The sequence below is a fragment of the Pan troglodytes genome, chromosome Y (assembly GCF_028858775.2).
Source record: "Pan troglodytes isolate AG18354 chromosome Y, NHGRI_mPanTro3-v2.0_pri, whole genome shotgun sequence".
NCBI lineage: Eukaryota > Metazoa > Chordata > Mammalia > Primates > Hominidae > Pan > Pan troglodytes.
The window spans coordinates 28,193,234-28,220,574 of record NC_072422.2 but is presented as its reverse complement, the minus strand read 5'-3'; the positions used below and the strand labels follow the sequence as shown (position 1 = coordinate 28,220,574).

At 36.6% G+C, this 27,341-nt stretch overlaps 1 protein-coding gene across 42 annotated transcripts in view; it reads left to right on the top strand.

Moving 5' to 3' along the window:
- UTY (ubiquitously transcribed tetratricopeptide repeat containing, Y-linked) overlaps nucleotides 1-27,341 on the top strand; it is a 249,115-nt gene that overhangs the window by 50,242 nt on the left and 171,532 nt on the right. For all 42 annotated transcript variants that reach the window (XM_063804975.1, XM_063804974.1, XM_063804973.1 and 39 more), the window contains 2 exon segments: nucleotides 17,757-17,815; nucleotides 21,452-21,572. In XM_063804975.1, coding sequence (XP_063661045.1) covers nucleotides 17,757-17,815; nucleotides 21,452-21,572 — 180 coding nt within the window.

Here is a 27,341-nt window from a genome sequence, read left to right as displayed (position 1 = left end):
GTGTTTGTGCACTTGTGTTGTCAGTGATTGCAGCTGGCTGTGTGACCTGGACTTCAGGCCTGTAGGTGGAGCTTATAGGTAGGCAACTGCTGGAGACAGTTAGTAGTGGAAGTGTGTTTATACCTAAACTGTGCCCCAGGGGGAATACTTGGATTCCTCAGATAGTGAATTGTGTTATGCAATTCCTAGGTCCCTTGACATCTTCATTTTCAGAAATTGGAGGGGGGATAATGCTGGGCAGAGCCAGACTGATCTGACACTTCATTATCTTTGTGGTTGTATACAAATTTTAGAATTTTGTTTTCTATTTTTGTGAAGATCGTCATTGGTATTTTGATAGGCACTACATTGAGTCTGTAGATTATTTTGGGTGAATGTGGAAATTTTTTTAATTTTGTGTATCTTTTTCAGTTTCCTTCATCAATGCCTTTAGTTTTCATTGTGGAAATCTTTGAGTTTAGTAATATTTATTTCTAGGTATTTTATTTTTGGAGCTGCTGTAAATGGAATTGCTTCCTTGATCTTTTTCAGGTTATTTGCTATTGCTGTATGTAAATGGTAATTTTTACATGTTGATTTCATTTTGTGCAACATAACTGCATTTGTTTATGAATTTCTACAGTATTTTGGGGGGAGCATTTAGGTTTTTCTGTAGGTTCATGTCTTCTGTGAATAAGGATAATTTGATTATTTTTTAATCATTTGAATGGGTTTTATTTCTCTTTCCATAATTTCTCTGGCTATGACTTTTCTGCACTATGTTGAATAAAAGTGGGCATCCTTGACTTTTTCCAGATCTTTGAGGACAAAATCTTTGAATTCTCCGTTTGGTACCTGTTAAAGCAGTTACATGGTGTTTGTTCTTGACTCTTTTAATGTGATGCGTCAATCACATTTATTACTTTTTTTTTTTGTTTGAACCATTGCTGCATGCAGTAGATGAGTCCTCTTTTGGGGAGATTATGATGACGAAAAAGATCACGTTGAATGGTCTTTTTGTAGTATTGCAGAACTCAGTTTGCTAGTATTTTTTTAAGGAGTTTTGGATGTGTTCATCAGGGAAATTTGTGTGTGCACGCGTCTGTGTGTTTGTGTTCTGATTTTGATAGCAGGATGTTAGCCTCATTGAATGAGTTTGGAGAAATTCTCTCATCTTTAATTTTTTTGAAGTAGCTTGAGTAGAAGTGGTGTTAATTCTTCTCAAAATATTTGGTAGAATCCTGTAGTGCAATCATCAGGTCCTGGCTTTTCTTTAATGGGAGACTTTTTATTACTGCTTCAATCTTGCTACAATTTATGGATCTGTTTGGGATTTCTCTCTCTTTATGATTTAATCTTGGTAGATTATATATGTCCAAAAACTTAATTATTTTCTACAGGTTTTCCATGCTGTTGGTACACAGTTCATAAAAGCCTGTGAATGATCCCTTGAATTTCTGTGGTTTCAGTTATAATCTTTTTTTTTCCTCTCTTATTTTATTTGTATTGGTCTTTTTTCCTTTTCTTTTAGTCTAGTTAAAGGTTTGTCAACACCATTTTTTCAAAATAGCCATGTTTTTAGGCTGTTCAAAAATATAAACCAAAAAAAATCCCTCTGTCAACCCGGTTGGAGCATAGTGGCACAAACTCTGCTCACTGCAACCTCCACCTCTCTCCCAGGCTCAAGCCATCCTTCCACCTCAGCCTCCTGTGTAGCTGAAACCCCAGGCACATGCCACCATGCCCAGTTAATTTTGTGTGTGTGTGTGTGTGTGTGTGTGTTTGTTAGAGATGGGGTTTCACCATGTTGTCTGGGCTGGTCTGGAGGTCAATTGATCTGCCCACCTGGGCCTCCCAAAGGACCAGTATTACAGGCATGAGCCACATTGCACTCCAGCCTTATAAACAAAATTGATAAAAACCACTAGCTAGACTAATGAAGGAAAGAATAGAGAGGATCCAAATAAGCACAATCAGAGATGATAAAAGAGATCACAATTGATAACACAGAAATAAAAAAGGTCAGAAGGTCATCAGAGATTGTTATGAATGTCTGTGTACTCACAAACTAGAAAACCTGGAGGAAATGGATAAATCCCTCAAGGTACACAACCTCCCAAGATTTAACCAGGAAGAAATAGAACTTCTGAACAGACAGTAAGGAGTAGCAAAATTGAATCAATAATAGCAAAATCTTTTGACAAAAAAAGCCTAGGATCATATGGATTCACAGCCAAAATCTGACAAACATACAAAAAATAACTAGTACTAATCTTTCAGAAACTATTGCAAAAAAATGAGGAGGAGGGAATTCTTTGTAACTCATTCTGTGAGGCCAATATCACTCTGATTTTAAACCAGGCAATGGCACAAGAAGAAACTACAGGCCAGTATTCCTGATGAACATAAATGCAAAAATCCTCTACAAAAGACTAGCAAAATGAATCTAGTAACGTATTAAAATGATAATGTTATAAGTTAAGTTTCGGTGCCACAAAAGAAACAGCACTTGAATATAAAATTTTCTTTTTTTCTTCTCAGCAAGGCAATTTACTTTTATAGAAGGATGTGCCCTCACAGATGGAGCAGTTGTGAGTGCACACCTGAATAAGGGATAGGAAGGGGTTCTTATTCCTGACACACATGGCCCCTGCTGCCCTATGGGCTAGGGTTAGACCTCACAGGCAAAACTAATTCCTGTTGGCTAATTTAAAGAGAGTGACAGGGTAAATGATTTGGTGGGAGAAATGGTTATGGCAGAGCAGGAAATCAAATGAGTCAGGGTGGAGAATGAGTCAGGGCAGATCAGGTAATCGGCATTAGTTAGGGTGGAGCAGGAAATAGGAATGAGTTAGGGTGGTGCAAGCAATCAGAATGAGTCAGGGTGGAGCAGTAATCAGAATGAGGGTGGAGCAGGTGATCCACAAAGGTTGCTTTATGAGGAAGTTAAGTTTAAAAGTAGAAGGCAAAGAATTGAACATACAGACATATTGACTCGTTGAAGAGAAATTTAGAACTCATATCTAACAATTATAAATGGTGATCAGGTGGGATTTACCCTAGGGAACCAAGGATGGTTCACCATACACAAGTCAGTAAGTATGATATATCATGTGCAAGCAGAATCAAGGACAAAAACTTGATTTTCTCAGTAAATGTAGAAAAAGCCCTCAATGAAATTCAGCATCCCTTCATTTTAAAAATCCTTAATAACTAGACATGAAGGAACATACCTCAACCCACAATAAAGGCTGAATATGACAGACTCACAGCCAACATCCTACTTATTGAGAAAGAATTGAAAGCATTTCCCCAGGAGTTTGGCCAAACCAAAGATCCAACTTTCACTACTGTTATTTAAAATAGTTCTGGAAGTCTGTGCCAGAGCACTCATGCAAGAGAAAAAGAAATAAAGATATACAAATTGGAAAAGAGGAAATGAAATTATCCTGATTTGCTGGTGATACGCTCTTATGTACAGAAAATTCTAAAAATTAAAAACTCTTAGATTTGATAAATGCATTCAATAAAGTTGCAGGATACAGAATTAATAAACAGAATTCAGTAGCATTTCTGTGTAACAGTAGTGATCTAGCCAAGGATCAAATCAAGAAGGCATCTCCATTTGCAATAGCTACAAAAAAATATATAGGAATATATTTAACCAACGAGGTGAAAGATCTCTGTAAGGAGAACTATAAAATGCTGGTGAAAGAAGATGACACAAACAAGTGGAAGAACATCCCATGATCCTGCATTAGAAGAATAAATATTGTTAAAATGACTAACTGCCCAAAGTAGGCTTCAGATTCAACACAATCCGTATCAGATTATCCATGTTATTTTTTCACAGAATGAGAAACAGTCTTAAAATTCATTATGAAATCAAACAAGCCTGAATAGCCAAAGCAATTCTAAGCAAAAAGAACAAAGCTGGAGGTATCGTATTACCTGACTTCAAATAACACCTTAAGCCTACAGTAACCAAAATATCATGGTACTTATATAAAAATAGACACATTAGGTTGCTGGAACAGAATCAAGAATCTGATAATAAAACTACATACCTACAAACCAGCTGTTATTAGACAAGGTCAACAAAAGTATGCTTTGTGAAGATGACACCCTATTCAATAAATAGTGTTGGGAAAATTGGATAGCCACATACAGAGGAGTGAAATTGTACCCATACCTTTCACCATGTACCAAAATTAACATAAGTAAAGACCTAAACCTAAGACTTGTATCTATAAAAATTATAGAAGAAAACTTAGGACAAACTCTTCTGAAGATTGTACTGACAAATAATTTATGAGCAAGTGCAAATGCACCAAAACCGAACATAGAGAAACAGGACTTAACTAGAATCCAAAGCTTCTGCACATCGAAGGAAATAATTAGTAAACAGACAACCGACAGAATGAGAAAACATACTTGCAAACGATGCATCAGACAATGAGCTAGGAACTTAAATATTGCAATAAGTAAAATACAACCCCATAAAAATTTGGGCAAAGGGTATGAACAGGCATTTTCCAAAAAGACATGTAAGCAGCCAAGAAACATGAAAAAATGTTCAACATCACTAATCATCAGGTAAATGCACATCAAAACCACAATAAGATACCATCTTCCCAAGTCAGAATGGCCATTATCAAAAAGTCAAAAAGCAAAATATGCTGGTAAGTACATGTTAAAAAAGGGAAGGCTTATATACTGTTACAGAAGGTCTGTTTGGTTTAGAGAGCAGTTTACCTGTGATGTTTCTTTATTTTCTGTTTGAATGATCTATCCATTGCTGAAAATCATGATTGTGTGGCAGTCGGTCTTTCGCTTTAGGTCTGTTAATACTTGTTGCATAAATCTGAGTGCTCCAGTTTGGGGTGCATATATATTCATAGTTGTTATATTCTCTTGCTTTATTGTTACCCCTGTCATTGTGTAATGTCCTTTTTTACATTTCTTTCCCACTCTTGACTTTAAGTGTGTTTTACCTAATATAAGTAAAGCTACTCTTGCCTCTTTGTTTTCCATTTTTGTGGAGTGTCTTTTTATATTTTTGTTTCAGTCTGTGAGTATCTTTATAGGTGAAGTGAGTTTCTTGTAGACAGCATATTGTTCAGTGTTTTAAAAAATCTGTTCAGCCACTATGTCTTTTAATTGGATAATTTAAAACACTTAACAGTCAGCATTCTTATTGATAGGCAAAGGTTAACTAAGGCAATTTTATTATTTGTTCCCTGGTTGTTTTGTAGATCGTTTGTGTTTTTCTCTCTTACTGTCTTTCTTTGTAATTAAGTGATTTTTCTCTAGTAGAATGTTTTGATTTTGCGGTACTGATTGTAGTGTCCATGTACAGCTTTTTGCTGTGTGATTGCCAGGAGGTTTACAGAAAAAATTTGGTAATTTTAACAGTTTATGTGATTGCAAAGAAATGGCAAGTTACAAAAACTACAGTTTAATATTCCTGCCTTCCACATTTTGAATCTTGGACATTACAGTTTAATCTTTTAATATTGCCACTTCACTTGTTGTAGCTGTCATTGTTTTCAATAGTTTTGATTCCATTTTAGTGCCATACTGAGATAAATGGTTTATTTACCCCAATTACAGTGTTCGACTTTTCTGAATTTGTCCTTTTTTTAAGCCAATGAGCTGAATACCTTCAGATATTTTCTTTTACACATTACTCTCCTTTTCTTTCAAGTTGAAGACTTTTTTTTTTTTAAGCATTTAAGACAGTTTTGGTATTTGAATTTCCTCAGCTTTTGTTTTTCTGGGATAGACTTTCTTTCGTGTTTGAAAGATACCTTTTGAATACAGTATTTGTGGTTGGCAATTGTTTTCAGCTCTTTTGAGTATAGCATCTCACTCTACTGCAGAAACCTGCAGGATTTCTGCTGGGAAATTTGCTTAAAGTTATATTGGGGCTCTATTGAATGCGATATTTCTTTTTTCCTTTCACTTCGAGTATTATTTTGCTTTGTTTTGAGTTTTGATAATTCGATATTGATGTGCCTTGTGTATTTTGTTTTTGGATCGAGTTTATTTGGTTACTGCTGAGCTTCTTTACTTGGTGGTGCCATGTTTCTCTAGCATTATGAAATTATTTTCCTAAATACACATCCTAGGCCTGTCTCTTTCAGGAATGTTTATTATGTGGAGGCTTTTTTTTATGTGATAGTTACCCATAATTCTTGTAAGCCCTCTATTTTTGCACCTTTGATTGTGTAATTTCACATGGTCTTTCTTGATGCTTGGTAATTCTTCCTTCATTTTTCAAAGTCTGCTTTTGAAAGTGTCTGATTTTTTTTTCTGTTCAGTTATTGCATTCTTTATTTTTAGTATTTCTGTTTGGTTTGTTTTTTTATTTATTCATGTCAATTTTCTTATTTTTTTTTCCTGGCTTGTTGTCCAGGTTTCATTTACTTTTCTTTCTCTGTTTTCTTGTGATTATCTGAACCTCAAGAGGATGATTCTGAATTCTCCATCTGACACCTTATAGATCTTCACTTCTTTTGGGTACATTGCTGGAGCATTGTTGGTTTCTTTTGGTTGTATCTGTTTCCTTCAGTTTCTGCAATCATTGTGACTTTATGTAGATGCTGCACCTTTGAGGAAATAGCCTCCTCTTCCAGTTTTTGCAGGTGTTCTTTGGTGGTTTAGACCTTTACTACTTAGTATTGCAAATTAAACACTGGACTGTTTTCTTTTCCCATTTTGGAGAAGACTCATAGTGAGCACCAGAACTAAAACATTGGACAGGAACAAACTCATTGCCCTGTAGGTAGGTGGTTCCTAGTTTGGGGAACTTACAGTGAACACAAAATATTAAATGCTGCTGCAAAACTAAATTGCTACTCTGTTATGTTCCCCTTCTGGGGAAGACTTAAATAGTTACTGGAACTTAATGCTGACCTATTGCTCATTTCCAGACGAGGGAAAGACTACTTTGGATATCGAGGCCCTGTGGAAAATCTCAACAGAAATTTGGACCTTATTGCATATTGTGCCCCTTGTAGTACCTTGGTGCCAACTGGTCTCTTTAATGTGTTTCTCCTTCTGTTTGTAGTTCAAAGTATTCACCAGGATTCTTTCACCAGTCAGTGTGGTCTACAATCTGTTGTCTGTCCCCAGTTCACTCCAAGGTGGGTCAGGCTTTCTGGCATTCCTAGTAGTTCTTGTGGGATAGGACCAAAGTGTGTTTTCTGTGAAGATTCTGAGATGGTAGAGGATGTAGAATGTTCACATCCACTTTCCTCCTCTCACCTTCGAAACTGTGGTTCTGGGGAAGTTTTCTGAGAGTATTTATGCTTGCTTGGGAGAGAGGAGAGCACAGTCTAAAACAATGATTTTCCTTGCCAGTTGCAGAACGTGGTTTTCATTGGCATTTTATTTGTGACTAATGATATTAAACATCTTTTCATGTGCTTATTTGCCTCTTTAGTGCATTTTTTGATAATGTGTATATGTGCTTTAGTGAATTGTCTGTGTTTTGCCTAAATTCTAATGAATTGTTTTGAAACTGCTGAGTTTTAAGAGTTCTTTATTGATTCTATTTACTAGTACTTCGTGGGATATGTGGTTTGTGACTACTTTCTCCCTGTTTGTTTTTTGTCTTTTCATCCACTGAATACTGGGTTTTCTTTAAGTTCATTGGGATAATATTACTTTTGATAGTCTATAATTTCATGAATTTGTTTTTCACTTTGATGTCTGGAACATAGTTTTCTTTTCGTTAGCTTTTCCTATGTTTTTAGAGACAAGGTCTTAGTACATTGCCTAGGCTGCTCTTGAACTCCTGGGCCTAGGCAGTCCTCTTGTCTCTCTCTGTTTTTTTATTTTGGAGATGAGATCTCTCTCTGTCGCCCAGGCAGGAGTGCAGTGGTGCAGTCTCCGCTAACTGCAAGCTCTGCCCCCCGGGTTCAAGCGATTCTCCTGACTCAGCCTCCTGAGCAGCTGGTACTACAGGCATCCACCACCGCATCCAGCTAATTTTTGTATTTTTAGTAGAGACAGGATTTCACTGTGTTAGCCAGGATGGTCTTGACCTCCTGACCTCATGGTCCGCCCGCCTCCAAAGTGGTGGGATTACCTACATGAGACACCATGCCCAGCCTCTGGTGGTTTTTGTTTTGTTTTGTCTTGTTTTGTTTTGAGATGGAGTTTTGCTCTGTCACCCAGGCTGGAGTGCAGTGGCACAATCTCAGCTCACTGCAACCTCCACCTCCTGGGTTCAAGCAATTCTTGTGCCTCAGCCTCCCGAGTAGCTGGGACTATAGACGTGCCCCTCCATGCCCAGTTAATTTTTGTATATTTAGTAGATACGGGGTTTAACTGCGTTGGCCAGGCGGGTCTCAAACTCCCGACCTCGTGATCTGTCCACCTCGGCCCTCCAAAGTGATGGAGTTACAGGCATGAGCCACCACATCCAGCCATTCTCTCTCTATATTTTTAAAGCAGGCCTTCTTGTGTAAGTGGGTGAATGTGCATAGTGAAGTTTCTAGTGAAGTTTGTTGATACTGTCTTTAGGGTTAGGTGAAAGCTGGACATTGTTATCTTTTAGAGCATGAGGATGTAGTAACTGAGGTGAGTTCCCTTCTGGGCTCTTCTGATGGAAGGGAAGATTGGGGCAATCAGAATGCCAACTATGGTCTGCCCAATTCTGCCTGGTTGATGCTAGTAGTATGTAGTGACACAACTTCCTGTTGGGCCTTGCTAACAGGTATAAAAAAAGAGGTTGCAAACTTCCAAATAACTTCAGTGCCCCTGTTCTTTTCTCCCACATAAATAAAGCTTATCTCATCACAGGGCCCTCTTTATAATATCCTGCTGGGTGAAATGGAGTACTGCCTACTTTCACTAGATGGAGATATACAATTAACTCCAATTTCATTATTTACTGACACCATCTGGTTAGAAAAATTGGAGCACTGCCTGGTTCAAATGACGAAGGGGTAGTACGTTAGCTTTTGGTTCGGCCTTGCCTAAAATACCCTGTAGTGGAATCTTTGTGCCATAATCTGCTTCTACTTTGTAGAGAATGAAAGATTTACTCATCTCTTTGTTGATACTCCAGAAGAATCCAGAGTACCAGTTCCCTTTGCCAGCTAAGGATGGAAGATAAGCTTTTGGCTTGTTCTGCTAACACTGCTCTGCTGGGAAATTGTGGTATGCAGTCTGCTTCCTAGTGGTAATTGGGATAAGAATATCAGTTTCCTTTTTAGCCCTATTGCAGCCGTATGATGTCTGTGCGTGGTGGAGTGTAGGAGAATGCAATTGTACTTTTTTTACCCCGTGGTTTCTGGCAGTGTTGTGGATAAGTTTTCAGTTTCTATGCCATTCTTTTCCTGGTGTTTTGGCTAGGAGTAATAGGATTTTTTTAGTGGCCTGGGTTGGAGCCTTCAGCAATACCCTGTCTGTAACATATAGAAGGCAACAAGGAAAAACGGGCAACTTGCCATATTGTCACTCTTTGAGTCCCAATGTCTGTATGCAGTCCTGCTTCTGGTTTTATCTTAAGAATTTTGAGATGGGTCCTGAAGAGTACTCAGTCCTCATACTAGTAATTCCCAAACACTTAGGTGAGATCCTTAATTCACTGCTCTCGATGTGCATATTTTTCCAGTCTGTTTGATGATAGTAGTTATGGATCTTGGTTTTGTAGACATTGTTCTCTCTGGTTCTTTCAATAGCTTTTTCCCTGATATTGGTAATTTTCTTAAGAAGAGTTTAAACCACTTCAGATCTCTGAAGCTGCCTTTGTAACTCTCTACTTTTTAGAATTCTGTCTCAAGATCTCTTGGTTAGTTATGTTGGTTTCCTTACACTCACAGATCTAATTCTTCATCCAAGCAGTCTCCATGGTTTTACCTGCTTTATCTTGTGTCATTGATATTGCCATTACGGAGTTTATATCAGTTGTTTTTACTTTCATTCAGAGATACTATCTTTCTTAATTGATATACATTATTCAACTTCTCTTTAATGATTCTTTTTTCCCCTTTCAGTTTTTTTGGGAAAACCAAGAAGTCTTTTAGTAGCTGTCTTTTAATGTCCTTCTTTATTGAACTTTGTTTTTATTTCTTGAAATCACTTCTAGGCAAATGAAGCTAGTTGGATTTTGATGTGTTCATTTTATTGTGTTTTCATACTGTCTTCTACTTATGCTCAGTTTCTATTTCTCATGGCGAGGGTTGAAGTTTTTTGTAAAATAAGTTATATAGTATGAGCTGTTTTTAAGAAAAATATTCAGCAAATTGTAATAAATCTGAGTGGATGTTTGAAAATACCTTAGTTATACTTGAATAAGAAGTTTGGAAGATGAATTAGGAAGAAATAGAAAATGTTCTAGGCATATAACATTTTGGCAAGCAAAAGTCTAATTTAAATGGTTGACATTTTGTGACAAATATGTTGTTATAATAATTTTCATTTGTTTATGAGCATGCATATTTCCTGTTTATTTATATTTTATATTCCTCACACCAACATCTTTTTATGTTATGAATTAATCGATCAAGAGTTGAAATAGTGACACTTATTGAACTACTGTTGTTTCCTAGGTAGAATATAATAGCATTTCTATTAAAAAAAATTATAGTAGACACAGTTGATATGTTGCTCTTTCTCTCTTTTCAAAACTTTTAGATTTGGGAGCACATATGAAACTTTGTTACATAGGTAAACTCATGTCACTAGGGCTTGTTCTTCAGATCATTTTATCAGCCAGGTATTAAGCCTGGTACCCAATAGTTATCTTTTCTGCTCCTCTCCCTCCTCCTACCCTCCACTCTCAAGTAGATCCCAGTGTCTCTTGCAGTATTTGATTTTCTGTTCCTGTTTTAGTTTGGTAAGGATAATAGCTTCCAGCTCCATCCATGTTCCTGCAAGAGACGTGATCTTATTCCTTTTTATGGCTGCTTAATGTTCCATGGTGTATATGTACCACATTTTCTTTATTTACTCTTTAAGTGCTGGGCATTTAGGTTGATTCCATGTGTTTATTATTGTGCATAGTGCTGCAGTGAACATTCACATGCCATGTGTTTGCTATTGTGCGTAGTGCTGCAGTGAACATTCACATGCATTTGTCTTTGTGGTACAATGATTAATACTATAAATCATCATTTATACTACTTATATAATATAGTGAGAATATACTCTGGGGGTATATACCCAATAATGGGATTGCTGAATCAAATGGTAGTTCTGCATGGGTTTAGCTCTTTGAGGAATTGTTATACTGCTTTCCACAATGGTTGAACTAATTTATTTACACTCCCACCAAGGGTGTATAAGTGTTCTCTTTTCTCAGCAACTTTGCCAGCACCTGCTATTTTTTGACTTTTTAATAGTAGCCATTCTGATTGGTGTGAGATGGTATCTCATTGTGATTTTGATTTGCTTTTCTCTAATAATCAGTGATACTGAACTTTTTTTTCCTCTATGCTTGTTGGCTGCATATATGTCTTTTGAAAAATGTTAGTTTATGTCCTTTGCCCACTTTCTAATGGGGTTGTTTTTGTCTTGTAAATTTAAGTTCCTTATGGAGACCTTTGTCAGATGCATACTTTGAAAATAGTTTATTCCATCCTGTAGATTGTCCATTTACTATGCTTGGTTTGCTTACTCTGTTTTGCTCTGCAGATGCTCTTACCTTTAATTTGATCCCCCTTGTCAGGTTTTGCTTTTGTTGCGATTACTTTTGGTGTATTTATCATGTTATCTTTGCCCATTCCTATGTCCGGGATGGTGTTGCCTAAGCTGTCTTTCAGGGTTTTTATAGTTTTGTGCGTTACATTTAAAGTCTTTAATCATCTTTGACTTTTGGTAACTGTAAGCTGGAAGGGGTTCAGTTTTAGCCTTCTGCATATGGCTAGCCAAGTATTGCCTAAGCTGTCTTTCAGGGTTTTTATAGTTTTGTATGTTACATTTAGAGTCTAATCATCTATGACTTTTGTAACTATAAATAGGAAGGGGTTCAGTTTTAGTCTTCTGCATATGGCTAGCCAGTTATCCCTGCACTATTTATTGACTAGGGAGTCTTTTCCCCTTGTTTTTGACAGCTTTTTTGAAGATTTGTTGGCCATAGGTGTATGGCTTTATTTCTGGGCTCGCTATTCTGTTCCATTGGTCTAAACATCTATTTCTGGACCAGTACCATACTGTTTTGGGTAATGTATCCCTGTAATATAGCTTGAAATTGGGTAACATGATGCCTCCAGCTTTGTCTTTTTGCTTAGGATTGCCATAGCTATTTAATGTTGCCCATATTCTCTTTGGCATTCTCTAGTTCTGGTCTTTGTGAGCTTTGACTACTTGACATCTAAGTTGGTTTTGAGGTCTCTAGAGAATGCCCAGAAATTGTAGCCTTGCCATGAAAGGAATCCAGGACAGGTGGCCATGAACGTATACAGTGTGCTTTTGAAAGGATTCTGCTATATTTTGGTGGATGGCCCAGTGCTTGTGATCAGATGTCCTTCTCACCAGATGCCCCTGTCAGAGGAAACCCATCTATAAAGACAGTTGCTCACTAGCAATGATTACTCCTAGCTTCTGATATTATGAAGGTGTGAAAGTGGTATGTATTCAGCAGAAGCAGTGAGCTTCAGTTACCCATACAGCCATTCTGCTGTTCACTTTTAGTACAATATTCAGTAAATTAAATGAGATTTTCAGCACTTTATTATAAAATAAGCTTTGTTTTCAGTGATTTTGCCTGACTATAGGCTAATGCAAATGTGCCTTAGTCTGAGCAATATGGTGAAACCCTGTCTCTACCAAAATTACTTAGCCAGGCATGGTGGCTTGTGCCTGTGTTCCCAGTCAGTCAGCAGGCTGAGGTGGGAGGATAGCCTGAATCTGGGAAGTCAAGGCTGCAGGAAGCCATGATTGTGCCACTACACTCCAGCTGGTTGACAGAGCAAGACCTTGTCTTAAAAAATAGAATGAAATAAAATAAATAAATAAATAAATAAATGTCCTAATCATGCTTAAGGTGGGCTTGGCTAAGCTATGATAGTAGATTAGGTGCATTAAATGTATTGCCACACTTTTAACTTATCATGGTTTACTGGGACATAACCCCATCTTAAGCCATGGAGCATCTGTTCTGGCAGAAGCCTTGTGGCTCTTACTTAACCAGGGTCTAGTTTATTCCTACCAAGACAGACATCTCTAGGAGAGTTTTGACAGGAGGAGAGTTTGGTTTGGATTAACAGTCAGGTGAGACAGAGGGTGGTGCACCACAATACAAATGAAATAACAGAAGTAGTGTATTACAGAGAAGAGATAGCATGCCTTGCAGGTATGTGGAAAGGGGGAACTCTCTGGGATGCTCAATCCAGTGGAGACAGTGTGAGGGAACTATGGTCCAAAGCCTTTATTAGGACTCAGGGTATTACCCAAGCAGGTTTCCCTCGGTGATTCTAATTGGTGGGTTTAGAGCAAGTTACAGGAGTTCAGGGTGTGACTGAGAGGTGGTGGTGGTGGCATATCTGTGTCATCCTTGTAGGTTGTAAGGGTTAGTGGGGTAAATCAAGTAGGTTGTGTCTAGCTCTTCCACAGGGAAGTGGTAACCAGGAGGCAATTGCTTAAGGCAGATATCTAGATTAACTATATTGAGGAACTGGAAGAAGGAGAAATTAGAAACTGTGTCAAGGGCAACTAAGTCCTGCTTCTAATATGAAAAAGTTCTGCTTATATTCAAAATGGATGCCAAGGCAACCTAAAATTATAATTTACTGCAGGAATCCATCTCCCTGCTTCATGCTGCAAAAAGAATTAGTGACGTCTAAAAACCTAAAAATGTAACGGCTAGATGACTTTTCTGAGTTTAAAATACTGTCTTTAATACATATTGAGAATCATGTAGATTTCTATTGTATATTGGAAGAGGGGGATCTGTCAGTGTTGCAGTGAATACATACCATGTAATAATTGTGTGCTCATCCAGCAGTTAGAATGGCAATAATTAAAAAGTCAGGAAACAACGTGTGCTAGAGAGGATGTGGAGAAATAGGAACACTTTTACACTGTTGGTGGGACTGTAAACTAGTTCAACCATTGTGGAAGTCAGTGTGGCAATTCCTCAGGGATCTAGAACTAGAAATACCATTTGACCCAGTGATCCGATTACTGGGTATATACCCAAAGGATTATAAATCATGCAGCCATAAAGACACATGCACATGTATGTTTATTGCGGCACTATTCACAATAGCAAACACTTGGAACCAACCCAAATCTCCATTAATGATAGACTGGATTAAGAAAATTTGTCACGTATACACCATGGAATACTGTGCAGCCATAAAAAAGGATGAGTTCATGTCTTTTGTAGGGCCATGTATGAAGCTGGAAACCATCATTCTCAGCAAACTATCGCAAGGACAAAAAACCAAACACCGTATGTTCTCACTCATAGGTGGGAACAGTGAGAACACTTGGACAGAGGAAGGGGAACATCACACACCAGGGCCTGTTGTGGGGTGGGGGGAGGGGGGAGGGATAGCATTAGGAGATACATCTAACGTAAGTGACGAGTTAATGGGTGCAGCACACCAACATAGCACATGTATACATACGTAACAAACCTGCATGTTGTGCGCATGTACCCTAGAACTTAAACTATAAAAAGAAAATTGGGTGCTCATCATGAAACAAGTGGAGATTTTCACAGTGAACTGAAAACTGAAGAGAACTGTTTAATATATGAGCATTTCTAACTCAAAAATCTAAAATTTAAAATGCGCTCCATAAATTGAAAACTTAAAAATTTCACAGCCAGCCTCATGTGATGTGTCCTAGTCCAAGTGCAGGTGCATAGAACATAGTTTATTCACCATCCCCAAGGGAAGAAGACACTCTCAGGTCCCTTCAGCTGTTACATACCTTTTCTATCCATGCCAGATAAACCCAGATGAGCAAGGCCACAAAGGGTAATAAAATGACACTTGTGTAGCCTGGATGTGCCAATGGCAGGATCTCCACAATGCCCCACATGGGGCCCAAACCTCTATGCACTGTTTTTTGCTTGTCTGCTTAGTGATGTAAAGAGACTGTATCAGAAAAGTCCTACAGATAACCTTATGGGTAAAAATGGTAAGAAAAAGAGGAAGCATTTATGTTTATAGCACATAAAGTCAAACATAGAGAAACTGAACTGTGATGTAAGTGTGAAACATTTATAGAAGAGCATATAGCATTGGAATGACCGCCAATGTGACTTGAAGAAACAGAAGGATAAACTATTGAAGTTATGTGTGGAAAGGATGAACTGAAGTTAATGAGAAATAGGAAAACACTGTGTAAAGCTAAAAACGTAGATTTTGACTGTGTATTGAAAGAGGGGATCCGTCAGTGTTGCATTGAATACATGCCACATAATAATAGTGTGTTCATGAAACAAGTGGCTGTTATCGCAGTAAACTGAAAACCGAAGAGAATGGTTGAATATTCAACAAGCTAGTTGCAGAGGTTTAAAAATAACTGTGCTGACATGTGCTAATGTGGCAAGCATGCATAAATCTGAACTTATGTGGTAGGCAAAAGCTTGTGTACTGTGTTCAGAGAGTGAATTTCTTACCAGTTCATTATTACACTAACAGAAAGGCATGGATTACCAGCAACATCTTTTCTGATTGGTTTCGTAAATATTTTGTACTAGCTGCTTGTACTCATTGCAGGAAGCTGGACTGGTTGACATCTGCTCTGCTCATTCTTCAGCTGAAATTTTACTCAGAAATAATCTTTTTGCCATGTCGTTTTCTCCAAATGTGACTTCATTAATTCAACCATGTGAGCAGGGTATCTTTATATCAATAAAGACTAAATATAAAAATTCTTCATGAATAGCATGCTAGCATGAATGAACAGAGATGTGAGTGTGGCAGGTCTTCAGAAGGAGTTAGCGTGAAGAATGATGCTGTATATGCTATTGCCTGTATTTGGAATGCAGTGACTAAAGATATCATTGTCTTAATGTCTGGCACAGCTATGCTCTGTGACCGTGTTCAGTGATAACGATAAACAAGGTGGTAATTTTGAAGGATTTTCTATGTCAAGTAAGAAAAAAATGACATCGCTCTTCCTTAAATACACAAAATAAAGCTAGAAGAATTATATATCAAGATTTTAACATTAATAATTAGGCTCTAGTTGTTCTTTTAACAATTGTGAAATAGCCAGAATAGTCTGGTTGAATTAAGGTGATTGTGATAATAGTGATAATGAAGGTGATGTTTTTAAGACTGCAGGGAAGGTGCCTACAGACAATGTGATGAAAATGCCTGATGGACTTATTGAAGGACTAGGACAGCAGGCATTCATAACAAGAAATCATGTCAGGTTATAAAATGAAAGAGATATCCAAGGCAAAAGCCATTGTGAATCAGGCAGATAATTCTGCAGAAACATTTAACAAGCCATTCAGGCCATGCATGGTGGCTTATGCCTGTAATCCCATGAGTGTGGTGGGGTGGTGGGTGCTTGTAGTCCCAGGTACTCAGGAGACTGAGGCAGGATAATTGCTTGAACCCTGGAGGCAGAGGTTGCAGTGAGCTTAGGTCATGCCACTGCACTCAAGCCTGGGTGACAGAGTGAGAACCCGTATAAAAAAATAATAATAAATAAATAAATAATGCAGTGTGTACAGTAAATTTTTCATCAAAATACAGCATCATAGGTGGAGACTGAAAACCTGCTGTTCTGTTGTTGTTCTTGTTGTTGCAGTTTATCAGCTGATACAGGTACATTCATACATCTCAGTGACAGGAATGCAATCTGACAAATTTGTTTTTAGGCAGTTGCATCATTGTGTCAACATCATATGGTGTACTTACAGAAACCCAAATGATGCAGCTTATTACACAGCTTTGCTGTATGGTGTAGCCTCTAGGTCATAGGCTACAAACCTGTGTAGCATGTTACTGTACTGAATACTATAACTAATTATAACACAATGGTGTTTGTATATCTAAACATAGAAAAGCTCAGTAAAAATCAATTATTATAGTCCTGTGGGACCACTGTTGTATATATATGTTGTCTGTCATTAACAAGGCCCATGACTGTATGCTGCCATGCTGTTCAGTTACCCAGACACTGTTTTCTCTCTGTATAATCTTGTGTCATATTTTTTACTGTTTTAAACACTTATGTGTGAATTAGTGTAAGAAAATGATTGCTTCTCAGTGGCATATGTAAATTCCTGATTAGGAATAGATGGTGATGCCAAACAACCACAGATTGCACTCTTACGTGGCTGAAATTGTGACACCTTTGCTTTCAGATGGTTCAGTATACAAAAACTTTGTTTCATACTCAAAATTATTAAACGTTTTGTACACAGTTACCTTCAGGCTATGTGTATAAGCTATATATAAAACAAATGAATTTTGTGTTTAAACTTGGGTTCCATCCCCAAGGTATCTATGTATACGCAAGTACTTAAAACCCAGAAAAGCTGGAAATTTGGAACACCTAGTCTCAAGTATTTTGGATAAGGGATGAACAATCTGTACTAACATTTAGTAGAGGGTGATGCTGTGCATTAAAAAAAAAAAAGGTAACTACCTTTTTTGTAACATTGAATGGCAAATTGATTCCAATTTTCAAAATGGAGAGAACTTGAGAAAAAGTAGAGAAGAATATTGTAATATATGGTAAAATATTCAGAACTTAAAACATCTCGTTACATGACTTCTTATTAATATATGTAATAGTAATAGATATAAAATCTGTTATAAAGGTTGTTTTGTGTTTTATATTAACAGAATGCTGCATTTTTATATGGCCTTGGTTTGGTCTACTTCTACTACAATGCATTTCATTGGTAAGTTGACTTATACCATTTGTTTCCAGTAAATGGTGATTTTAATGTCTGTAACCATACATTTCCAGTAGTATCACTTATTTTACTGCAGTTTCTAATCAAGTTCAGCCCATCATTCTTTCATCTTGGCCAGTAACTGGTAACTTGATTATAAACTGCCCTGCTCCTATTTTATGTTCTACCCCATTCGAGTGCTGTGATAGTCCGAAGGAAGATAATAACTACGTGATCAAGATTTGCAATGTGTAGGTTGCCGTAATGTTTATTACAAATTCTTAAATATGCACTGACAGCTATTTGACATGTTTTCCCACAGGTGAATATTTAACTTTAACCTGGATAGCTTTTCCTGCCATCTGTTTTTCTTCCTTCTCTGCCTTTGGGCATTTAATTACATCAAGTCTGGAAATAATTGTTTGCTACTAAGCGTTAAGATTCTATGATGATTTTTTTCATGAATACTATACATTGTTTTAAGAGATCTTAAACTTAATTCACTAACCGTCTTGTATAATCCGTCATAAATATGTTAGTTCTTGGTCACTGTTATTTAACCATTTATTTAGTGGTATAAGCAGACCTGATGTCTGGGTCCCCAGTCTAATAATTTAAACAAAATTCCTACTGAAACCCAAAAATGCGTATTTTCTGCATATTTTGGCATTGGAATCAAAAGGCAGAAAAACTTCGCATTGGAACAGAAAAACTTTCTGTTCAGTTATCGTTGGAAAGGGTACTGACAAAGGATCCTTTGGGTGCCGCTTCACAAGACCTGTTTGTCTGGCAGGGCCTCTGCTCAAGTTTGCTTCCTGATGGCTGGACTGGCTCTGCCCAGTTGTCCCTGCAGGCTGTGCTTGGCTCATGGTACCCGCCCAGATTTCACACCCACCAGTGGGGAGCCAGGTGCAGAGTGGCAAGACCTATGTGAGCCAGTGGGCATGGGGTCTGGCCATGGCATACAGTCAGGCGTGCCAGCAGGTTGGGCAACTCCAGGTGCTGGCACATGGGTGAGCTCTGCGCAAGTCTGTGGCTGGACCAACGGTGCCTTCAGCGGCTTCCGCCTTGGGTACTGGCAACTGGACTACGGGAACACTGTGGCGCTGAAAATATTCAGAGATGCCAGAAACCACAAAGCCCCAAAGGGGGTGTTACAGTTTGTTACAGCTCTGGCTTGGAGAGTCCTGGTGTCTGAGCCCCCATGAAGTGTTACAGCACATTCGTATTACCACTCCCTCATTGGTATTACCGCTCCCTCACCAAGTCCACACACTTCCAGTGAACGAGGTTGTGTGCCTCCCAGTTGGTTCAGTCCCATTACCTGGCTTAAGCCGACGGCTCCTGGGCTGGCCTGGCACCCTGCTGCTTCCTGTCACATGGGGCAGCCACCCGGTGTGGATAGAGGGCAGGAGGGCTACAGTGTTGCAGTCACTTTATGCCCTGCCCTTTGGTGGGTACTGGGTTCTTGTTCTAGGTCCAAGAAGAATGAGCTAACATGGACTACTAGAGGGTGAGCAAGGCAGAAAAGTTTTACTGAGGAACAGAACAGCTCTCAGCTGAGAGGGAACCTGAAGTGGGTAGCCCCTACCCGAAGGTGGATAGTGCTAAAGTATGGCTCAGTCTGGGGTTTGTGTGGGCTCAGAATGGGCGAGTGCATGCTGATTGGTCCAAGGTGGGCCTGGAAAAAGCACCTTTTGGCTGGCTAAAAGTTGTCAAGGAAGTTCTCACTCTGGGTCACAGACTCTACCTGTAACTGGCAGCCCAGTTTTCAGGCTTCAGGCTTTCTTTGGCTTGAATGTCAGGTTTCACTGGGGACCTGCCCCTGTCTGCCCAGGGCAGTGATAACACTGGTAAAGAATTTAGGGGGCATGTATTCAAAAGTAAGGATATAAGTTGTAGTTAGTAGAATAATTTATTATGCTTTGCCCCATGTAAAGATGGTTATTTTAATCAGTATTTATAATTATTTCTCTGGGCATATAGATAAAATCATTTTAGTCACCCAGAATTTACTTAGGTGAAATCCAGTGTAAAACTAGTGACAAGGAAACTGTATTCCTATACAGTTTAGGGGAATAAACTGTGTGCATCATGTTGATTTACATGTGCATCATGTGATTAGTGTGCATCATGTTGATTAATTTTCATGTAATTGTGATAACTCATGTTCTCCCATAGATTGAAGATAAGAACGTAAAATCACTACACAGATAAAGCTAGCATAGATACAAAATAATGATTGCTTTAATATATATTAATATATATTAAATAATGTGTTGTCTTTAAGTGATGTCTGTATAATTCCCCAAACCCCCTACCTTTTAAAATGCTTAATCTTGGAATTAATGGATATGGAATATACATAATTTTAGAAGTAGGAAATTACTTATCAGACTAACCTATTAGGGGCATGTGTAGCATCCTAAAGCCCATTTTGTCATATTACTGGTATCTGTATCTTTTTATACTGTATAGAAAATGTCATTTGTATTAGAAACACTTAAGATTCTAAATTGTTACTTTCAAAGTATTTGGAGAATAATTTAGATTCAAGCAGACTTTTGCCCTTGTATTTATTTTTGAGGAAGTTATCATTTACGTAATTCAAGCAGTAAAAATATTCAAAATACACTCACTGTTAAAGAGAAAAGCTCTACTTATCTGTGGATTTTCTTTATTGGAGAGACCCATTTAAAAAAGAAACAGTAATTAAGACAGTATGATAGCATTTGAACAAAGGTGGATTGATAGACTAATCAACACTGAATTAGATTGGAGAACCCAGAAACAGTCCCACATGAACATGAGTACTTGATTTATATCAAAGGTAACACCATATTGCTCTGGAATTAGAATAGTCTGCTTCACAAATTATGCTAGACTATAGGAAATCTGTGTGGAAAAAATAAAAATTGATCCCCTATCCATGTTATTACACATACTTAGAATGGTAGTAGATAATGGCAAACAGGCCAGGTGTTTGCCTGTAATATCAGCTCTTTGGGAGGCTGGTGCAGGAGGATCCCTTGAGCCCAGAAGTTCATGACCATCCAGGACATCAAAGAGAGATCCTCTCTGTACAAAAAATGAAAAAAATTAGCTAGGAGTGTTGGCATGAACCTGTGGTTCCAGCTACTCAGAAGGCTGAAGTAAGAGGATTGCTTGAACCCAGGAGGTCCGGGCTGCAGTGAGCTGTGATTGTCCTGCTACACTCCAGCATGGGTGACAGATTGAGACCTTGTCATTTACAACAAAAGAGTATACCAAAAGTGAAAGGCAGAAATAAAGTTTTAAAAATTTGGCTTATATGAAGCTGAATAGAAGCAGAATTAACACCTTCACTTTCTCACCTTTTCACATTTTCCTGCTGTTCTTCCTTGAATGTTTCAGAAAGATTTGTAGTAATTTCCACTGAATTTTTTCTTGAACCTTTAGATATTTTTGAATAGTTGACGGAATTGAGAACAAAAGGATTATGCGCTTTCTTATCCCTTTCTAATCTTTTCTGTTCATTCATACTGTTTTTTATAAAGTTGGTACTTTCAATAAAATTAAATAGCCAGAATGTTTCCTATACTATCAAGTGAGATATATGTAAGTATTAAAAATCACAGTTTCTTATGTTTTTATTTTTTTCAGGGCAATTAAAGCATTTCAAGATGTCCTTTATGTTGACCCCAGCTTTTGTCGAGCCAAGGAAATTCATTTACGGCTTGGGCTCATGTTCAAAGTGAACACAGACTACAAGTCTAGTTTAAAGGTAGGTGGTTGAGATTTTTCCCACATACACAATTTCATATGTGTGTGCGTGCACGCACATGTGCACATGCACACTTTAATGTCACTGAGAAGCGTTGGAATTTAGTGCTATGAAAATCTTAGAAAATTGAGGATATGACCTAAAGGGTTAAAAAAAGGTTGGAACTGAGTTTCACGATATAAAATGAATACCAAGACTTGCAAGATAACTTTGGCACCTTAAAGTTTTTGTTTTGTTTAATTTTAAAAGTTTTTATATAATCAGGAGATGGTGAAGGTTTTGATTTCCTTTGAGCATCAACATTATTTTGTGCATCTGCCACCAAAGAGAGAGAACAGGCCAGTTAGTGATGTCATACCAGTGATTTAACTATTGATTATTGCTTTGTATAGGTCTTATTAGAAATCTACACCTATTATAGCAAAACATGTGTCATAGCAAAGTTGTTTAATATAATATTCACTCTAAGGCTTTTGTACTGCCGGTTGCTAAATATACAGTTTTTGGGTAATATGCAGATTTTTGGGAAAAATTACATTATTGTTTAAATATCTTAATTCTGTGGAAATTTGATTTCTCAAATTTTTTTTACGTTTTCGCTATGTGAAGCTATTTTGTTTTCCAAGACTTTAATGAAAATAGGTCTTCCCTTTAAGTTAAAAGCATTGTTTTTTGAAAGAATTATAGCTTCTGGAGAAAATAATAAGGTTTGTGATTTTATGCGTATTAAGAATGTTTCTCCTTTTCCAGATACAGATCTTTTGTAGATTATCTTAATTTTACAGGTGGAGGGTATTTATGTAACTTAACAATAGGATTTACTTTGAACTCACTAACACAGAAATATTAAAGGAATGCTTTTTAAAAACTCTGTGTTGTTTGGGGTTCCCCAAACCACCCTCAAGTTCAGTGATTTGTTAGAGGGACTTAACCCAGATAACAGTTATACTCATGGTTACAGTTTATTACAGTGAAAGAATACACATTAAAATTATCAAAGGAAAAGACATGTAAGGGCAGAGTCTAGGAGAGAGAACCAGCTGCAAGATTTCATTTGTCCTCTTTTGTTGTACATCTGTGAGCTGCAATTGATTCTCCCTGCAGCAAGTTAGGAAAACATAGACAGAATATTGTCCACCAGAGGAACTCAGTGACTGTTGCTTTTCAGAGTTTTTACTAGGATTTGATCTTGTAGCTGTGGAGGACCTGCCTACTAAGCTACCTTAGTAGCTTAGTCTCCAGTGCCTACAGAGAGAGGTCTGATACCATATTGTCCCAGGCCTCTGCCGTAAATCAATTGTTAGCATAACTATCTGGGATGAACCAAAACCCCAGATAAATAAAGACACTCTTGTCAGACTAGATATTCCAAGGACTTCAGAGATTACTGTGAGGAGCTTGTCAAGATTCATACCTTTCTTTGAATGTGCTTGTCTGGCCAACGCAGACTTGCTGAATTAATGCCTTACTGCATGTGGTTCTTAACTCAATTATGCCTTAATTGTTTTAAAGTTTACAATTATGTAGACTGCTTCTGCTATTTATGTTTTTTACAGTATGATGCTGATGGAACATAGTCAACCCAAAACATTAAAATCATTGCAAGTAAACTACATAAATAACTTAGATTTCACACTACTCAGAAAAAAGTGGAGCTGAGGAGTCCCTAAGTCCAAGATTAAGTGCAGTTGATGTGGAAAAATAGAATAGAATTTTTCAGTCTTTCTGAAATTTTCAAATTTTCAATTTTTCTCAAATTCAGAGTAACATTTACAAATTGCTTACCATTTGAGATACCTGTGGATTAGAAATTGAAAATAAGTACAGCTATGCCACTTTGTAGATTTTAATCCTCTCTGCACATTATATGTGTATACACACACACACATAAAGTCTGTAAAAGGCTCTAAGATGTTTTACAGCAGAAAATAAATATGGTAAAATTTTCTCAGAACATATTAACAGATAACTCATTCCTATATGTGCTTTTCTTTGCTTAGTCATATGTAAAGGGTAGCAAACCCTTCGAGTAAGGTTGGTTTTAGCAAAAAATGTCTTAGATACATGCTGTTTTCTTTGTTTTTGCCCATCTTTCATTTTTTTTAAACACTCAGCAAGTTTTTGATGTTTATTTCATTTCTATAGCATTAAAAAGTTTTGGGATGTTTTCAACATTAATCTTCTCTTAGTGTGAATATCTTACTTGATTTTTATCTCATCCTGAAATTTTATTTCTTAAGTTTTCCCTCATAATCAAAATACTCCTTGTCTATTTTTGAGATTGTTATAGGCATCGATAGTTTAACTGAGGAAGAGATATTTCTGTATATTGCTGTAAGTACTTGGCATTTAAAATGATTAAAGGTGTGAGTTAGAATGAATATCTCCCTTTTCAAAGTTTCCAGTTTTCTTTAGTTGGTTAGTAATTTATATAGCTAAAGATGGAATCTATCATGATATTTGTATAACAGCAAGGTGTTTTCCTGGCAAAGTGTACTCAGAGAGACACTTTGGGCTTTACTTTTATAAATTCCAACTCAAAAATTACTAACTCATAATAGGAAGTCCAGGCTTCAAGGTTAGTTGATTCAGATACACAGATACCTCATCAAAGATCCATATTCACTTTTGTTCTCTGTTGGATTTTTCCATGTTTAGTAGAAGATACTTACCAGGTGTAATTAAAATGACTTTTTTTTTCATATTTTCATAGGGACATTATAGAGTAATGACTTAGATGCTTAGTAATATTGGTAATAACTAACTGCTCAATAAATATATGATTTATCATTCTTATCTTGATTTAGAGTATAGAAAAGGGCAAAATTTCCATTGCTGTCTTCAAAAATGAGTAGTAACTTTGTGAAAAGCCTCCAAAGTTTGCCTTGCCTATCATTTGCCAGAAATACCCTATGTGCTCATTAAGTTATTTCCTATCAGAGGGCTAATATTATTCACAGTCTCATTCTTGAGTAAGGTTTAGTTCTCCAAGAGGGTTACAGAATGGATATATTGTGATGGAGAACAGAATTTAAGTTCATTACAGTTCATGAGTTCTCTACTTCATTTTCTTCCCTTAGTTCCATGAAAGAGTATATATGATATTTCTAAATGGTAAATTATTTAAATAAAATACAGGTAGTTTTCGCAGTAGATCTGTCTCTCTTTTGTTTATACATGGTATACATTCCAGGGCTTTATAGTTCATTAATTGTTCCTGAAAATGGTCAAATGTCACTGAAATAGTTTAATTCAGCTTTAATATAGTGTAAACTGGCATTGAAGTAGCAGATTTGATTTTAAAATTTGATGTTAACACTTTTAATTAAATGTGTAACCTTGGCTAAAGTGCCTATTTGATTCTTAATATAATCTGGGGACATAGAATAATTATACCCACATCTAGGACATAGTGACTAAGTAAAGGAAATGGAAGTACCTCACAAATAAAATTTTACTTGGCTCATCAGCCGTTTTAAGTTCTGTTTCTCATCTGCCATCTAAAATTTCTCTGATCGGGGCCATTATCTAGTATTTGTGAATTCTGTTTTTCTGTCACAGAATTTAATCCATCCTTTAAAAAGTGAAATTAATCAAATTTCCATGTGTTTAATACATGGTAGAAATAGCAGTTATCAATTGATTAACTAGATTAAAAGTATATATGAATTATTCCATTTTAGAGCGACTTTTCTACTTCACATTTTGTTTTTTCCTTCTTCAGATAATCTTTAAGATTTTACTTTATTATCTCTCACTATAGGTGATATTACTGATATTTTGTTATACTTTGTATATATTTGCAGCAGTGGATTATCATTACTTGAAAAAAAGGTTAATTTTGACAGATAGTTTTATATAATGCCTAGCAACTTACATAAACTGGTAAACTGTTAAAACTGTTTCTTGAAGGTAGGAATAGTATATACAAATGTATATGGGAAACACAATATTCTTCAGTAGCTAACACCAGTACAACTACTTGATTTAATGAAGATTGCATAAAGAGAGTAGATCTTAAGCATTCTCACAATATCCCCCACCCTTACCACTTCTTACATGTGGAGGACATACAGGAAATAAATGTGAGGTGATATGTTAACTAGCTTGATTATTGTAGAGATGTCACAATATATGTATATGTTTACATCACAGTATTTTATATATATATCTTATATGTAAAATTTGTATATATACAAATTTTTATATATAATTTTATATATAAAGTTATATATATAAATACACAGTATTTTGAGGTATTATGAGTTTATCGAGGGATATATATATATATAAATAAACATACCTCAATATAGCAGGAAAAAAGATTGTATAGAAATTTACTAAATATTTGCTTATGTCTACATATGCTGATTTGTTTGAACACACATCAACATTAGAAGCTTTTGGATTTTTAAAATCCTTTGTGTTTGAAAATGAGGATAATTGGTGAGCATACTGAGGTATTTATTGTCCCCTTAAAATTTGCTAGTGGAAAATAATAAATGCTGATTTAAGAGGCAGATGTGAAAGGGGTAAAGAAGATGAGATTTACGGCATCATTCCTATGTTCAAAACCAGGACAAAAAAAAAGGTCATGTTTTATTACTCTTGAAGCATTTTTTAAAAACATAAATTGATTTTATTTTGCCTTTTAAATAAATGTGTAACCTTACCTAGGGGTGCCTAATTGGTTCTTATGATACCTGTGGGCATAGAATAACTATATCCACCTTCTAAGACATAGTGAGTAAATAAGGTATATGACATTATCTGACAAAATTTTACTTGGCTCTTCAATATTTAGGATACTGTCTAAGTACTGGGCATCACATAACAAAAATAAGCTTAAAAAATTAAGACTTACCATATAGGTTCTTAACAAATATCGAATGGATAAATGTGACAGCAGACACATGTAGATCAGAGATCAAGTGGTCTTTGAAATTGCTTTTAATTATATAAAGATACGCAGACCAGCAGTCCCTATCTGCAAGCTAATATAAAATAGGTTTATTTAAGGGCAGAGTCTGGATTAAAATTCATCGAACACGATTGTGATTGACATTATTAAGTCATGAAATAGAGTTATTAATGAGGACTTTTTAAACTCTTAAAATTTGCTCTGGTAAGAGATCATAAATGCATATAACAAACAACTCAGGCCTTATTCCTCAGATCATTTTGGGATAACTAAGCTGCCTTGCATAAAAATAAAGAGTGTCATATTTAACAGAATTTTTTAAATATTAAAATTATTTTTAAAATTTTATTTTTAATTGACACGTAATAATTGGACATAGTTATGGGATACAGTGTGATGCTTCTGACACATGTGTACATACATTGGGTAGCGATCACATCATAGCTTTAGCATATTCATCACCTCAGACATTTCTTCATGGTAAGAACATTTGGAATCTTTTTTCTAGTTATTTTGAGATACACACTATATAATATTGCTTATTGTAGTCTGCTTGCTATGCTATATAGAAAACTAGAAATTATTCCTCTTATCTACCTGTCATTTTGTACCCGTTGAGTAATTTCTCTCCTTCATTCTGTCCATCCAATCTTTGCTGGCCTCTGATGACCATTGTTCTACTCTATATTTCTATGAGATCAAGTTTTTTAACAATGTTCTAAAATAAGTGAGATCATGCAGTATTTGTCTTAATGTCCTCCAGGTTCATCTGTGTGGCCGTAAATGACGGTACAGTTTAAGATCTCATTTAACATCATCAAATAGTTTCTTGGAAACTTCAGCTTTAA